This window comes from Mobula birostris, chromosome 19 (assembly GCF_030028105.1).
Source record: "Mobula birostris isolate sMobBir1 chromosome 19, sMobBir1.hap1, whole genome shotgun sequence".
Taxonomy (NCBI): domain Eukaryota; kingdom Metazoa; phylum Chordata; class Chondrichthyes; order Myliobatiformes; family Myliobatidae; genus Mobula; species Mobula birostris.
The window spans coordinates 49,610,924-49,628,420 of NC_092388.1; the positions used below are offsets into that span (position 1 = coordinate 49,610,924).

The 17,497-nt window shown below is 41.5% G+C and overlaps 1 protein-coding gene across 2 annotated transcripts in view; it reads right to left on the reverse strand.

Moving 5' to 3' along the window:
• cdkal1 (CDK5 regulatory subunit associated protein 1-like 1) overlaps positions 1–17,497 on the reverse strand; it is a 524,935-nt gene that overhangs the window by 378,079 nt on the left and 129,359 nt on the right. For both annotated transcript variants that reach the window (XM_072283563.1, XM_072283562.1), the window contains exon 7: positions 247–367. In XM_072283563.1, the coding sequence (XP_072139664.1) occupies positions 247–367 (121 nt within the window). The remainder of the gene's footprint in view (positions 1–246; positions 368–17,497) is intronic.

Sequence of the window (17,497 nt, forward strand, 5' to 3'; positions counted from 1 at the left end):
TGTGCAAATAATCTCCACAAGCACAAAGATCTCTGCTTCTCATAATGTCATATCATATAGATAAAAACTAATGCAGCACCTAATTGACTGAAAACACAAGGGAAAGCAAATGGCATAAACCCCATGGTGTATTTTTGGACATCGTATGAATTTAACAATCTCTTTCAATTAAAAATCTAGAGCACTAGGAATAAATTGCATTCATAAGTACTGCTAAATATTTTATTAGTATATTTTAAAGCTTACCCAGTGTTGATGGAGATGATTTCTATCAAAGGATTTTTCCTAATCTTTGGCAAATCCAGTCGAGCTCCCCCCAACCGCTTTCCCTTTTCCTTTTTCTGACCCAGCAGTCTCACAGAGTGACCTTCAAAACAAAATGCACTGAATTACTTAAGTCAGAAATTTCAATTTGAAAAGACAATTTTCATATTCAGAAAAAAATACACTGTGAAAAACAAGTTAAATAAATTCTCACACAACACCTGTTTTGATTCGAAATTAAGAATTAAACATCCACTATATTTTTACAATGCTCACTTGTTTAAAAAAAATCATTTATAGTGTATTATAATTCCCTCATCATACCCTTAGTTGACTCCTGACAAATAAGTAAACAATATGGATTAGAAAAAAATCACCAGATTTATTTTTTATCTGATTGTGGAAATATGTCATTATAATATGTCAAATGGCATTATGACTTCTGAACACTGAATTTCAAAAAAAATCTGTTGAATGATTGTCATTCCTTTTTGAGCACATACCCAGATTGCTTGAGAACATTAATAAATATGGCATCAGCACGTGTTATTTAGTACAGGGAGAACAGCTACATGATTGTTATTCAATTTTTAATTGATATGAATAACAGTAAGGCATCTATAATCAGATCAAAGCAAATAACCCTCTATCTCTGTAAGGTACACAGCAGATGTGCAGACAGTTTTTTAGCTGCACAACCATTTGGGTAAGTTACCTGGTAATTACTCTATTTTAAGACTGTACAATTGTTCATAAATTTTCAAGAACATGGAAAATCGCACAGAACAAGCATATTCTGCACAACAAGCAATTCTCAACCATGGAAACAGCATGGCTGGCAAAACACCTCACGAATATTTTGTTTAACAGAGCCCTGATCTGACCAGTTTTCAAACAGGGTACAATTACTTTGTTGCAAATAGATATTTGTACCAAGGCTGCTTTATCTTCACCTTCCCCACCTTTGCTTTTGCAGCTTTGGATGCTCGTTGAGTGATTTATAAAGGTCCTCCGTTATAGAAAACATTCTGGAAATTATTCATTGTTGCTTCTCCCTCTGCTTTAAGATCTATCCAAAGCCACATTCCACAACAATGAGCTGACAGACAGAAGAATCACTGAAAGCAGAATCCAAATGATCACTGACCCAGAGCATCCCCATGTCCAGTGCTGTGGCTAGACTTCAGACATGACTACCTGCCAAACACCTTGGAAAGTCTGCTCAGCTGCCGAAAATACTGAGCTCAGAACTGAAGTAAATATTTAAAAAAATAGAAATATGTTTTCAGAAAAATGAAGAAAATTTTTAATACTTCAAAAATAATTTTAAAACCTTCAAACAAAATATTGAAAAGTAACTCCTTACTTTTTCACATTTCCAAAAGTTATTGAATATTCAATGCCCCCCTTGCTGCTGCACTGACTGCGAATATTTCAATGAGAGGTTGAAGCTGAATTGGTATGAAGTTAAACTGTAATGACAAGTAACAAAATAATGCAACATAAAAAATAATTTACGCTTCTAATTGCACTGTGACTATTTACTGCTCCACTCTTCTAATTCCAGCATGATTCATAAATGATCTCGAGCTCGGATAGTGTCTTTAGGCCCATTAGGGATATAGGCCGTCCTTGGGTTACTAATGCCCAAACATGGACAGTCCTACATACTAATGAGCTCCTGTATCAAGTGATTTCTGTATTTTTGCCAACTTATGGATAAAATCAATTTTGGGATGTTGGTAAATATGGAATCCGTTCATTGCCTGGACGTGACCTGCAAATACATTGGCTTGGGTTAAATATCAACTGCTCTGCTCAAACCTGTTGTTTTACTACATGATTGAAATATCATTATTGCTGAGCAAAAGCCCTGACATATCTGCTCAGTTTATCAGTGATCTTGGTACAACTGTACAGCACCAGTCCAGCAGAGCAGTGCAAACATCTGTACACTTCACAGCTCTTACACTGGGAAATCTGTATATTGTACAGTCACATACTGACAGGCCATTCACTTCAATGATTAGAAATACAGGTGTCCTCCATTTTTCGAACATTCACTTTACGAAACCTCACTGTTACGAAAGACCTACATTAGTACCCTGTTTTCGCTTTCATTATGTGTTTTAATTGTTATGAAAAAAAAGCATCGCGTGATAAAAGGCAGCGCGCGCCGCGAGCAGCGAGCAGCTGCTCTCCCCCGGATTCGGAACTGCATTCTTGCCGGCATTGCTTAAGCACATGCCTGTGAGCAGTCGTTTGCAAGATGAGTACTATGGTATCAGAAAAACCTAAAACAGCTCATAAGGATGTTACACTTAGCGTAAAACTAGACATAATTAAGCGTTTCGATCGTGGTGAATGAAGTACGGACAAAGTGAGTTTGGCTTGTGGAAGCTGATGAACATGTTGAAGAGGTTTAGGCATCCCATGACCAAGATCTGATAGATGAAGAGCTGATGCAACTGGAAGAACAGAGGATAACAATCGAAACCGAATGCAATAGCAAACTGAACGTGAAGCAACTGCGTGAGATTTTTGCTGCAATGATAAAGTACAATTTTAATTTTGAAAGGGTACGTAGGTTTAGGGGATATTTGCAAGATGGTTTGAGTCCTTACAAAGAACTGCATGATAGAAAGATGCACGAGGCTCAGCAGTCAAAGCAAGCCTTCCACATCAGCCACAGCAGACGACCAACCTCGATCTTCGACATCGAGGCAGGCAGTCACAGGAGAAGATGAGCTGCCTACTCTAATGGAAACAGACGATGAGATGACACCCCAGTGTCCCACCACCCCAACCCCCAGGCCACTGACAGATACCTATTAGTGGAGAATGCAGCAGTAGCCAGGAGGCACACAGCATATCTTTAAGAAAAAAGCCGAAATAAACATGCTAATTAATTAGGTGCCGCTCGACATGTAATTGTCGGCCCAGATCAGAGACAACGCAATCGGAAATCAGCACTGATCTGGGCCAACAATTACGTGCCGGGCGGCACCTAATTAATTAGCATGTTTGTTTTGGCTTTTTTCTTAAAGATGTGCTGTGTGCCTCCCGGCTACCGCTGCACCCCTGCATACTTCACGGATCAGTATTGGTTGGTGGCCCGGAGGGTGGTGGCCACTGCACCACCCCAACCTGCGACGACTCAGCCGAACACACACCATCGTCAGTGTGCTCGGCGCTGTGCCGATTCCGGTAAGTGATACTACACTGTACATACATTATTTCTACTTTATATAGGCTGTGTATTTTTACGTGTTATTTGGTATGATTTGGCAGCTTCATAGCTTAAAGGTTACTGGAGAGCGCTTGCGCCGTGTTTCTGCCGACGGCGCTTGCGTGAGATTTTCGCTACGGAGAACAGTGCAGTAATGATTGTGGAAAAGTATTTCTACATTATATAGGCTGTGTATTTATCATATCATTCCTGCTTTTACTATATGTTACTGTTATTTTAGGTTTTGTGTGTTATTTGGCATGATTTGGTAGGTTATTTCTGGGTCTGCAGACGCTCACAAAATTTTCCCATATAAGTAAATGGTCATTGCTTCTTCGCTTTACGACATTTCAGCTCACGAACCATTTCATAGGAACGCTCTACCTTTGGATGGCGGGGGAAACCTGTAACTTCAGATCAAAGCCCAAAGACAGTTTTAATTCAACTGAATTGCTATAAATATATACTTTAAACTGTTTTCTATTGTTTTAATTTTAGCATTGTTAATTTTTAATGTACTTTGAATAAGGTTGAATGTTAGTGAAGTTAGCGTGACACTCGAGGCATCCAGATGGCACCCAGAATGAAGCAGTTATTTTTATACCCAAATTTGTAGGTAAGAGTTAACCAAATAAAGCAGTACCAAGACATGCTTCCATAATCATAATATCACTGGGGGAACACAGTGAATTTGCATATACATATTGTGACCACAAGGAAGCATAGTAAGCAGTTACTTACATATAAGTAATTACATAAAAGACGAGTAGATATTTCATTGTTAAACTGCAAAGAAAATAACAATCAAACAGTCTAATCTAAGAATTAAACAACCGGATCTAACAATGGTAAGTAGATAATCCTCATGACACTATGGTTCCAATGCATGAAGCTATTTTTATTAATGAATTGGTTGTTATATCATGAGAATCATATTATTAAGTCATTCATTTTTACTGATTATTATGAATGACATTGTGCTTTAGACAAGACTTGCAATTTCAACAGATTATAATTCATCATTTACAACTGAGTTTTTAAATTAACAACATAAATTAGACCACTCTAAATTAGTTTCAGCGATGGAATAGTAATTTGCAACTGTTTTGAAATGCAGCATCTAATAATAAACATGCTTTCAGGAAACTCAAACAGAGCATTTTTCATACACAATTCGGTTGTCTCCATGATACCCCAGACATTCAACAACTATGGTTAACAGCTATTGAAGCAATTTAAGGACTTGAATTACAGTCCTTCGTTTAATCCCAAATTTACATCTCCTGCCAGTGGTACTGAGTCACATATGCAAAATATCACTAAGAAAAACAAACTTTTGTGACAGAACTTAATTATCTTCTGAACTAAGAAAAGCACCTATTTCCAGTGTCAATCAAACCAGTTGAAAACTGCCTGGTGCCCAGAGGTGCTTCCTGTGGTATGATAATTTATGGTGAGCTCAGCATCAACAGGTATAATAAAAATAAGAGTATTGCAAGCTACACAACTCACAAAATAGGCATTGTATTCAAGAATAGATTACTTTTACAAAGAAAGCCAAATCAAGTGTTTCAGGCCAACGAGCCACTAAAATCAAAGTTGAAACTTTTTGTCGCGGAATGGAGGGTTTTCTCCATAGCACTGGATTCTAATTACTTCTCATTGATTTTTAATTCCACTGCAGTTTGGGTTGTTGTAACATGGGAATTTGCACGTGGGTACCTCATAAAACTTGTGTACAATAACTGTAATTGGAAAATGTTGCTGCTGCAAACACAAGAGGTGCCTTAAAGATATGCACATATCATACTTAAGAAAATAATTATTCACCCTGCACTTCGGAATTTTGATTTCCTGCTGCAATATACTTATCACTGTATAATATCTCTATCGAACAGAATATGATTTAATAATAAAAGAACCTGTAAATAGAAAGAAGTGCAGCACGTTGGCGCTTTGAATCTTTTCTATTCTGTGAGACTTTTCTGTTGTTTTCTACTCGCATTCTCAGGTTGACCTTCTCATCCTGTCCTCTCCACAAATATCCCACTTCCTCTTTACCTTGCACTGTTTGTGGAAATTTACATTGGGTACCCTCCCTCCATTAGAACTTTTATTTTGCAATCAGCAATATCTATAATACCAATACTGCTTTGACCATACTTTGTTTTGGTTTGCTGTTTTGCCATGCGTGCTGTTAACCAAACATTTCTGGTTCTAGGCATCTCCAGATTTAGATGTCCATGTGCACTTTGCAGGGATTAGTTCTGCCTCACATTGCAGGTGCTCCCTCAGGCTGGAGTCACAGATTCCACAAACAATCTTGAATGCAATGAGCAAGTCTGGTTTATCTACCACTGCAAACTCATTGCAATTTGAACTCTTCCTTCCATTCTTCGCATTTTTTAAGCAAATTATTTGCCTGAAAATCCAGTGGCTCTGGTACCTTCATTTTATTCCATTGCATCTGATTTAAATTGAACCACAAAGCTCATGTCCACACGGTGTCTCAATTGGGAGGGCTCACACCCAATGTCTGGAATTCCATTTCAGTAACTGTTTCATTCACTAGCATTAGAGAGGTGTGTAAAAAGGGCCCAAAGGGTCATTGGGGACCTGAGTCATCCCAACCGCAAACTGTTTCAACTGCTACCATCCAGGAAACGGTACTGCAGGATAAAAGCCAGGACCAACAGGCTTCGGGACAGCTTCTTCCACCAGGCCATCAGATTGCGTAATTCATGCTGACAGAACTGTATTTCTATGTTATACTGACTATCGTGTTGTACATACTATTTATTATAAATTACTATAAATTGGACATTGCACATTTAGACAGAGGTATAAAGGTTTTTACTCCTCATGTATGTAATAAAGTCAATTCAATTCACTACCATGATGAAGTGCACCCTTCTAAGATACTGGATAACAGTGGGGAATTCAAACCAGAAGCACAACAGGTTAGGCAGTGTCTATGGAGGGAAAAGGATAGCCAACATTTCAGGGTGAGACCTTTCTATTTCCCTCCAGAAAGATACGTGAGCAGCAGAGTTATGGAACATATATAACAGTACAGCACAGTATGGGTCCCTCAGCCCACGATGCTAGAAAGTCCATAACCCTCTGTTGGGTCCTTACATCCATCTATCTTAAGAATCTTATAAATGTCTCCATTACATGTTATCAGCTTCTACTACTACTTCGAAAATCATAATGCCTCTCATACTCTTATACACCAGCAAGGGAGGAGCCAGAGAGTGATGGTAGATGGTTGCCTCTCTGACTGGAGGCCTGTGACTAGAGATGTGCCATAGGGATAGATGCTGGATTCATTGCTTTTTGTCATCTATATGATAATGCGGATGACACCAAGACTGGGGGCATAATGGACAGTGAGGAAGGCTATCAAACCTTGCAGCGGGGCCTGGACCAGCTGGAAGAATGGCAGGTGGAACTTAATGCAGACGTGTGACATGTTGCAATTTAGAAGAACAAACCAGATAGGACCTACAAAGTGAGCAGTAGGGCACTGAGGAATGTGGTAGAACAGGAGGATTCATAATTTCTTGAAAATGGTGTCACAGATGGACAGGGTTGTAAAAAGAGCTTTAGCACATTGGCCTAAATAAATCAAAGCATTCAGTACAGTAGTTAGGATGTTATGCTGAAGTTGTCTAAGACATTTATGAGGCCTAATTTGGAGTGCTATGCAGTTCTGGTCACCTACCTACAGGAAAGATATCAATAGAATTGAAGGAGTACAGAGAAAAGTTACAGGGATGCTGCCAGGACTTGCAGGCCTGAGATACAGGGGAAGGTTGAATACCTGAGGACTTTATTCCCTGGAGTGTAGGAGAATGAGGAGAGATTTGGTAGAGGTATACAAAATTATGGTGTTGGCTCATGGCCAAGTGGTTAAGGCGTTCGTCTAGTGATTTGAAGATCACTAGTTCAAGCCTTGGCTGAGGCAGCATGTGTTTCCTTGAGTAAGGCACTTAACCACACATTGCTCTGCGATGACACCGGTGCCAAGCTGTATGGGTCCTAATGCCCTTCCGTTGGACAACATCGGTGGCGTGGAGAGGAGAGACTTGCAGCATGGGCAACTGCTGGACTTCCATACAACGCTGCCCAGGTCTGCGCCCTGGAAACCTTCCAAGGCGCAAATCTATGGTCTCATGAGACTTAACGGATGCCTATACAAAATTATGAGCGGTATAGATAGGGGAAATGCAAGCAGTCTTTTTCCAGAGGTTGGGTGAGACAAAACTAGAGGTATTAGGCTAAAGGTGAAAGGTGAAATATTTAAGGGGAATACGAGGGGGAATTTCTTCAGTCAGAGGGTGGTGAGAATGTTGAATGAGCTGCCACTCGAAGTAGTGGATGAGGGTTGGATTGTAACATTTATGAGAAGTTTGGATAAGTACATGGATGAGAAGGGTATGGAGGGCTATCCAGCTGCAGGTTGAGGGGCCTTGGTAGAATAACAGTTCAGCATGGCCTAAATGGGCTGCAGGGTCTATGCCTGTGTAGCTGTATTCTATGACTCTACGTGTAAACAATATCAAGTAACCAGCACCTTTCTTTTCTCTGTTCCCCCCCCCGCCCCCATATACACAGCACTCTCTTTCTGTTCTAATTTGTTGATTTCTTTCTCTTCTGATGTTCTGCTACCTAGACAACTTTGGTCTGCACCCGACCCACTCTCTCCACTTGCCTACAACTTAGAACACACTGGTTTTCTCTATTTACCAGTTCCGACAATGAGTCTTTCATCTGAAACAGTGGCCTTGTTTCTGCCCCTATAAGTGCTGCTCGATTTTCTAAGTATTTACAGTACTCTTTTTCTTTCCAACTGATAGCTTTTGCAGTTTTCTGCTCCATTTATGAATGTTACATTCTCCGTTTCATCCATCATTTTGGAACAGATGAAAATTGGTGACCTTGCCAAAGATGCTCACATCTTGTAAATGATTAAAAGAATACCATGTGGACTGTTATAATTGGACACTGTTTAAATACACTTTGACAAAATCACCACCTGCTTCTGATAAAATCTTGCGAAAGAATAATTGTCGTAATTACTTTTTTTAAATCTACCTTCAACGTGGAATGGCCTCCTCTAAAAATTGATGACTGCTGCACTCATAACATTAATTATCTAACATTAGTGACAAAATCACACCATGCATTTCTTTCCACATTCATAGTATTTACCTTCTTCCCCTGCAATTCAGAACACAGGCATGCTGAAACTGCCTTTTTGAAAAACAATACAGACCATATGGCTTGTGGCACAGAATATGCATCATTCACAGACAAAAGAAAAACTAAACATCCTACAGTCTTAAATGATTCCTTTCATATGAAAACAATCAATTTTCATTAGTGGAGCAGTCTGATGCAAATCCTTCCACAACAAGGGCAAATTTAGTTGAGAACAATCCTGTGAAATTAAACTATTTAGTAATAGTTGCTGCTTTCTTAAGAAATTCTGACATTATTCAAAGTATTTAAAGTATATTTATTATCAAAGTATATGTACATCATCATATACAAAACTGAGATTTATTTTCTTGTGGACATTCACAGTAAATACAAAAAAAAAACAAAAAAGCAAACAAAATAAGAATAATTTAAAAATAAGCAATAAATATTGAGGAAATGAGATGAAGAGTTCTTGAAAGTCAGCCCACAAGTTGTGGGAACAATTCAGTGTTGGGGTGAGTAAAGTTATCCCCTATGGTTCAAGATCTTGATGGTTGAGGGGTAATAAATGTTGCTGAACCTGGTGATGTGGGTCCTGATGCTCCTGTACATAACTGTGCAAAAGGCCTGGAGGTGGGGGTGGGGGGGTGCGTGTGTGTTTTTATGTATGTATCTAGGGTGCAAGACCTTTGCCCAGTACTCTCTATTATGTATTTCTAATTACCAAATAACAGTTAATACTACTGAGCTAACACAAAGCTAAGAAGTCATATTTGTGTTTTCCAACCACCTTCCTACTTTAACCAATATACAGCATTGTGCAAAAGTCATAAGCACCTTGCTATATATATGTGTGCCTAAGACTTCTGATACCTCATTTCTGATGGCAGCAGCAAGAAAGAGCAGGGTCTGAATGTTGGGGGTCTCTGATGATGGATGCTGCTTTCCTGCATAAAGTGCCCGTGTAGATATGCTCAAAGGTGGGTAGGGGCTTTACCCATAATGAAGTGAGCTGTATCCACTACTTTTGGTAGGCTTTTCTGTTCAAGGGCATTGGTGTTTCTATACCAGGCCCTGATGCAACGAATCAATATAGTTTCCACCACACATCTAAAGTGTCAAATTTTAGATGACATGCTGAATCTTCACAAACTTCTAAAGTATTACCAGGAATCCTGATGAGATTGCGCGCAACCCCGAACCGCATGTTGGGTCTCAGCCCCTACGAATTATTGATTGGGCAAGCAATGTGACTCCCTTAAAGGGTAATTATGGGTTGTGGGGAGCCTGGGGCTTACAGGGATAGAATGACACAATACAGGTTTCCCCCATCATTCGAAGGCAGAGCGTTCGCAAACCCAAAAATAACCTGCCAAATCATGTCAAATAACATATAAAACCTAAAATAACACTAACATATAGTAAAAGCAGGAATGATATGATGAATACACAGCCTATATAAAGTAGAAATACCTTTCCACTATCATTGCCGCACTGTTCTCCGTAGCAAAAATCTCACGCAAGCGCCGTCGGCAAAAACACTTTCTCCAGTAACCTTTAAGCTATGAAGCTACCAAATCATACCAAGTAACACCTAAAAATACACAGCCTATATAAAGTAGAAATAATGTATGAACAGTGTAGTATCACTTACCAGAATTGAGACAGTGCCGAGCACACTGATGATGGTGTGTTAGGCTGAGTCGTCGGAGGCTGGGGTGGTGCAGTGGCCCCGCCTCTGATCTGGGCCGACATTTACGTGCTCAGTGGCACCTAATTAATTAGCTTGTTTATTTCTGCTTCTTTTCTTAAAGATGTGCTGGGTGCCTACCAGCTACCGCTACATTCTTCGCGGATCGGTATCTGTTCACGGCCCGGGGGTTGGGGTGGTGGGACATTGAGGTGTCGTCTGTTTCCATCAGGGCAGGCAGGCAGGTCATCTTCTTCTACGTCTGTCTGCCTCGATGTCAAAGGTCGAGGTTCGTCATCTGCTGTGGCTGATGTGGAAGGCTTGCTTGACTGCTTAGCCTCGTGCATTATTAGATCATACAGTTCTTTGTAAGGACTCAAACCATCCTGCAAATATGCCTTAAACCGACGTACCCTTTCAAAATTAAAGTCGCACTTTATCACTGCAGCGAAAATCTCATGCAGTTGCTTCATGTTCAGTTCCTGGACAACTTTATTTTTGGTCCGTTCGCTACTGCATTCAGTTTCGATTGTTATCCTTTCCTCTTCCAATTGCATCAGCTCTTCATCTATCAGTTCTCAGTCATGGGATGCCAAACCTCTTCAACATCATCTTCGTCAACTTCCACAAGCCAAACGCACTTTGTCCTTCCTTGTTCACCATGATCGAAACGCTTAATTATGTCTAGTTTTACCCTAAGTGTAACACCCTTACGAGCTCTTTCAGGCTTTTGAACTCATCTTAGAACTCATCTTGCTAACGGCTGCTCACAGGCACGTGTTTAAGCAATGCCGGCTAGAATGCCGTTCCAAATCCGGGGGAAAGCGGCTGCTCGGGGCACACACTGCTGTTTTTTTCGCGCACTGCCTTTAATCGCGTGCTGTTTTTTTAGCGCGCTGCTTTTTTTCGTAACAGTGAAAACACCTTCTGTTAGCGAAAACAGGTAACTAATGTAGGTCTTTCGTAACAGTGAGATTTTGTAAAGCAAACGTTCGAAAAGTGGGGGACATCTGTATGTGAAAGACCTTTGTAACTAACTTAAAGTATTGAAGGGCCGAACGAAACAACAGCAGCACATCACTGATCAGAGACAGCCAGAGGGAAAGGAGATAGTCCTTCCACAGCCCGGCGACCAAGTCATGGTGAGGGTGCTACTGGAAAGGTCAGGGTTTGCCCCCAGGTGAATAGGACCACAGGTGGTACTCTTAACCAATGGTACGTGTGTCTGTGTACAGACTCGGTGAGGCAGCCAGTGGAAACACTGGACTCAGGCTAAAGTATAAAACTTACCCTCTTGTTGCTCCCACTGACAAGAGCGGGGGAATCAAGTGTACCCAGTAACCATGTAATTACAGAGAACCTAAGAGAGGAACACCAGCCAGCCATACCAGATCTCACCACAGCTGATGAAAACATACCCGGAGTAAATGCAAAGGCAGAAGACTCTGAGAGTGTGGCAGAAGACACAGAGAGCGTGATGGAAAACCGTGAATAGCATGTTAAAGTGTGATGATGATGGTACTCTGTAATGAAGGCTGGTTGCTGAATGTAGATGATTAGTTTAATAGCATAGAAAAGATATTGGAATATAGATGGGAGGGATTTTTAAGTTAAAGCAGAAACAGCAAGTTCCACAACTTCGATGACATTTCAGACTGCACATAGCATCTGAAGGGAGTCACCCCCAGTCTGAATGAGGAACTGGGCCCTCTCAGCAGTCGGGCCAGTGATCAACTGGAAGGGGTTGCCATCGGGGAGAGGTCCTTGCAGACAATGACGTAGAGACCACCCCATCCCCTTCCTGTACATTGATGAGAGGGCCTGTGGCTACTCCTGGAAAGAAAGAGTTTCAGCGACCAGAGAATGAAGGGGTGAAGACAACGAATGTGATTAAGCTGCAATCGGCCTGCAGAGAAAACAGCTGACAGGCACATGAAAGAAGCCGCATTTCTAAAGACGTTCAAATTTCTGGAACAATCTCTCTGCTTAACATTTGGTAGGTAGCAATTATGGAATGCTAGGGTAGGTATCAAGGCACACAAAATTGGGGAGGAGGGAGAAATTTCGAGGCAGGGTGTTTTTGCTGCCCTGTTTGAGTAGATCTTCCTAGGTTGGCCCTTCCTGGTACAAATTTATTTTTGTCCAGGAGGGCCAAAAGGAGGGACTATTAGGCTGATTTTTGGGTTTAGGTCATTTACATTTAGCAAATGGCTTTGGCTATCAGTCTTCTGTTCCTTGAAATTAAATTGTGGATTTAACTTGGAACAATGCATTCCTAAAAGCTGTGGATCCCAGTCCAGATGATGCTGGCATCTGTGGGATGGATGCAAATCAGAAGATGTGAAGTTTGTATGTAGTTTCAAAAGAAAGCATTGTCTATACTTTGTAAATATGGAATTGTCCTTTGTGGTTAGCACATAAATATCGAGCCCCACATTGGGCCAGCAGACATTTCCATCAAAAGCATCTCTGTATGATGCCTGCTGTACCTTGTTCTGTCAAATAAAGAAGCTGCTTTGTATCTACCAGTAATTTTCTCCAGCAATTTCATTCACGCAACAACAGTAAACACCAGCGGTCCTATGTTCCATGTCATCTTTGACCCACATAAGCTGCAATTTGAGCTGCCTTACAGGTTTGTGGATGCTATTAATGCGGTATTTCTTCAGGATCCTGGTGATCCTTCGAGAAACTGTGGAAATATACGAAAGACAGGTGATTGCAATGGGCTCCTCCTCGTTGTTTCCTGGTTTTTCTGTTGGCCCTTTTATGGAATTCGATTGTGAACAAGGTGAGACAGCGGAAACCTAATTGGATGACAACTAACCATACAGGAGGGATGGACGACATGGGTATACATACCACACATCATCCCCGATGAAGATGGCAGGGCTTGTCATCAAGACGTTAGTAGAAATGAGTCCTGTACCTGGTTGGAAGCCCAAAGAGAGTTTATTCATCATATAAGCTGGGAAAGCAGCAGATCCTTTTTTACTAAAACAACCCTTTTAGCACCACACAAATAGATCTTGTTTATAGCAACTTGAAATACTACTTCAATTAGTGACATCATAAAGCTCTTTGATATATAGAATTTAAAAACGTATGTTGTATATATTTCTCTGACATTAAATTTACCTATTGAAACCTTTTGAACTACAGGTGTCCCCTGTTTTTCGAACGTTCGCTTTACGACATCTCGCTGTTACAAAAGACCTACATTAGTTATCTGTTTTCGCTAACAGAAGGTGTTTTCACTGTTACGAAAAAAGGCAGCATGTGAAAAAAGATAGCATGAGCCCCAAGCAGCCAAGCTCCTCCCCCGGAACTGCATTCTACCCGGCATTGCATAAACACGTGCCTGTGAGCATCTGTGCTTTATGTCGATTTATTTTGAGTATCGGTCAGCAAGACGAGTTCTAAGGTATCGGAGAAGCCTAAAAGAGCTCGTAAGGGTGTTACACTTAGCGTAAAACTAGACATAGTTAAGCATTTCAATCGTGGTGAACGAAGTAAAGACAAAGTGAGTTTGGCTTGTGGAAGTTGACCAAGATGATGTTGAAGAAGTTTTGGCATCCCATGACCAAGAACTGATAGATGAAGAGCTGACGCAATTGGAAGAGGAAAGGATAACAATCGAAACCGAATGCAGTAGCGAACTGACCAACTGCATGAGATTTTCGCTGCAATTGACAACGCTGCAATGATTGCAGAAAAGTGCAACTTTAATTTTGAAAGGGTACGTAGATTTAGGGCATATTTGCAGGATGGTTTGAGTGCTTACAAAGAACTGTAGGATGGTTTGAGTGCTTACAAAGAACTGTATGATAGAAAAATGCGCGAGGGTAAGCAGTCAAGCATACTGTCGTTTTTCAAGCCTTCCACATTAGCCACAGCAGACGACGAACATCAACCTTCGACATCGAGGCAGGCAACATAGAAGAAGATGACCTGCCTGCCCTGATGGAAACAGACGACGGTGAGATGACACCCCAGTGTCCTAACACACCATCATGTGTGTTCGCTGTCTTCCTGATTCCAGTAAGTGATACTACACTGTACATACATTATTTCTACTTAATATAGGCTGTGTATTTTTATGTGTTATTTGGTATGATTTGGCAGCTTCATAGCTTAAAGGTTACTGGAGAGAGTGTTTCTTCTGAGAGCATTTGTGCTTGCATGAAGTTTTCGCTACGGTGGACAGCGCAGCCATGATTGCAGAAAAGAATTTCTACTTTATATAGGCTGTGCATTTATCATATCATTCCTGCTTTTACTATATGTTACTGTGTTATTTTAGGTTTTGTGTGATATTTGGCATGATTTGGTAGGTTATTTTTTCGGTCTGCGAACGCCCACAAATTTTTCCCATATAAATAAATGGTAATTGCTTCTTCACTTTACAACATTCCGGCTTATGAACCATTTCAGAGGAATGCTCTACCTTCAGATGGCGGGGGAAACCTGGATTGAAAAATGCTATAATTACAAGGACATCAATTTTTCTTCCAAAACCTAAGCTATTTAGAAGATAGAACATAGAATAGTACAGCACAGTACAGGCCCTTCGGCCCACAATGTTGTGCCGACCCTCAAACCCTGCCTCCCATATAAGCCCCCACCTTAAATTCCTCCATATACCTGTCTAGTAGTCTCTTAAACTTCACCAGTGTATCTGCCTCCACCACTGACTCAGGCAGTGCATTTCACGCAACAACCACTCTCTGAGTAAAAAAAAACCTTCCTCTAATATCCCCCTTGAACTTCCCACCCCTTACCTTAAAGCCATGTCCTCTTGTGCTGAGCAGTGGTGCCCTGCGGAAGAGGCGCTGGCTATCCACTCTATCTATTCCTCTTATTATCTTGTACACCTCTATCATGTCTCTTCTCATCCTCCTTCTCTCCAAAGAGTAAAGCCCTAGCTCCCTTAATCTCTGATCATAATGCATACTCTCTAAACCAGGCAGCATCCTGGTAAATCTCCTCTGTACCCTTTCCAATGCTTCCACATCCTTCCTATAGTGAGGCGACCAGAACTGGACACAGTGCTCCAAGTGTGGCCTAACCAAAGTTTTATAGAGCTGCATCATTACATCGCCACTCTTAAACTCTATCCCTCGACTTATGAAAGCTAACACCCCATAAGCTTTCTTAACTACCCTATCCACCTGTGAGGCAACTTTCAGGGATCTGTGGACAGGTACCCCCAGATCCCTCTGCTTCTCCACACTACCAAGTATCCTGCCATTTACTTTGTACTCTGCCTTGGAGTTTGTCCTTCCAAAGTGTACCATCTCACACTTCTCCAGGTTGAACTCCATCTGCCACTTCTCAGTCCACTTCTGCATCCTATCAATGTCTCTCTGCAATCTTTGACAATCCTCTACAATACCACCAACCTTTGTGTCATCTGCAAACTTGCCAACCCACCCTTCTACCCCCACATCCAGGTCGTTAATAAAAATCATGAAAAATAGAGGCCCCAGAACAGATCCTTGTGGGACACCACTAGTCACAATCCTCCAATCTGAATGTACTCCCTCCACCACCACCCTCAGCCTTCTGCAGGCAAGCCAATTCTGAATCCACCTGGCCAAATTTCCCTGGATCCCATGCCTTCTGACTTTCTGAATAAGCCTACCGTGTGGAACCTTGTCAAATGCCTTACTAAAATCCATATAGATCACATCTACTGTACTACCTTCATCTATATGCCTGGTCACCTCCTCAAAGAACTCTATCAGGCTTGTTAGACACGACCTGCCCTTCACAAAGCCATGTTGACTGTCCCTGATCAGACCATGATTCTCTAACTGCCCAGAGATCCTTTCTCTAAGAATCTTTTCCAACAGCTTTCCCACCACAGACGTTAGGCTCACTGGTCTATAATTACCCAGACTATCCCTACTACCTTTTTTGAACAAGGAGACGACATTCGCCTACCTCCAATCCTCCGGTACCATTCCCGTGGACAACGAGGACCTGAAGATCCTAGCCAGAGGCTCAGCAATCTCTTCTCTCGCCTCGTGGAGCAGCCTGGGGAATATTCCATCAGGCCCCGGGGACTTATCCATCCTAATGTATTTTAACAACTCCAACACCTCCTCTCCCTTAATATCAACATGCTCCAGAACATCAACCTCACTCATATTGTCCTCACTGTCATCAAGTTCCCTCTCATTGGTGAATACCGAAGATTAGTATTCATTGAGGGCCTCGCTCACTTCCACAGCCTCCAGGCACATCTTCCCTCCTTTATCTCTAATCGGTCCTACCTTCACTCCTGTCATCCTTTTTTTCTTCACATAATTGAAGAATGCCTTGAGGTTTTCCTTTACCCTACTCACCAAGGCCTTCTCATGCCCCCTTCTTGCTCTTCTCAGCCCCTTCTTAAGCTCCTTTCTTGCTTCCCTATATTCCTTAATAGACCCATCTGATCCTTGCTTCCTAAACTTCATGTATGCTGCCTTCTTCCACCTGACTAGATTTTTCACCTCACTTGTCATCCATGGTTCCTTCACCCTACCATTCTTTATCTTCCTCACCGGGACAAATTTATCCCTAACCTCCTGCAAGAGATCTCTAAACATCAACCACATGTCCATAGTACATTTCCCTGCAAAAACATCATCCCAATTCACACCCGCAAGTTCCAGCCTTATCGCCTCATAATTTGCCCTTCCCCAATTAAAAATTTTCCTGTCCTCTCTGATTCTATCCTTTTCCATGATAAGGCTAAAGGCCAGGGAGCGGTGGTCACTGTCCCCCAGATGCTCACCCACTGAGAGATCTGTGACCTGACCCGGTTCATTACCTAGTACTAGATCCAGTATGGCATTCCCCCTAGTCGGCCTGTCCACATACTATGACAGGAATTTGTCCTGGACATATTTAACAAACTCTGCCCCATCTAAACCCTTGGAACTAATCAGGTGCCAATCAATATTAGGGAAGTTAACGTCACCCATGATAACAACCCTGTTATTTTTGCACCCCTTCCAAAATTTGCCTCCCAATCTGCTCCTCTGTATCTCTGCTGCTACCAGGGGGCCTATAGAATACCCCCAATAGAGTAACTGCTCCCTTCCTGTTCCTGACTTCCA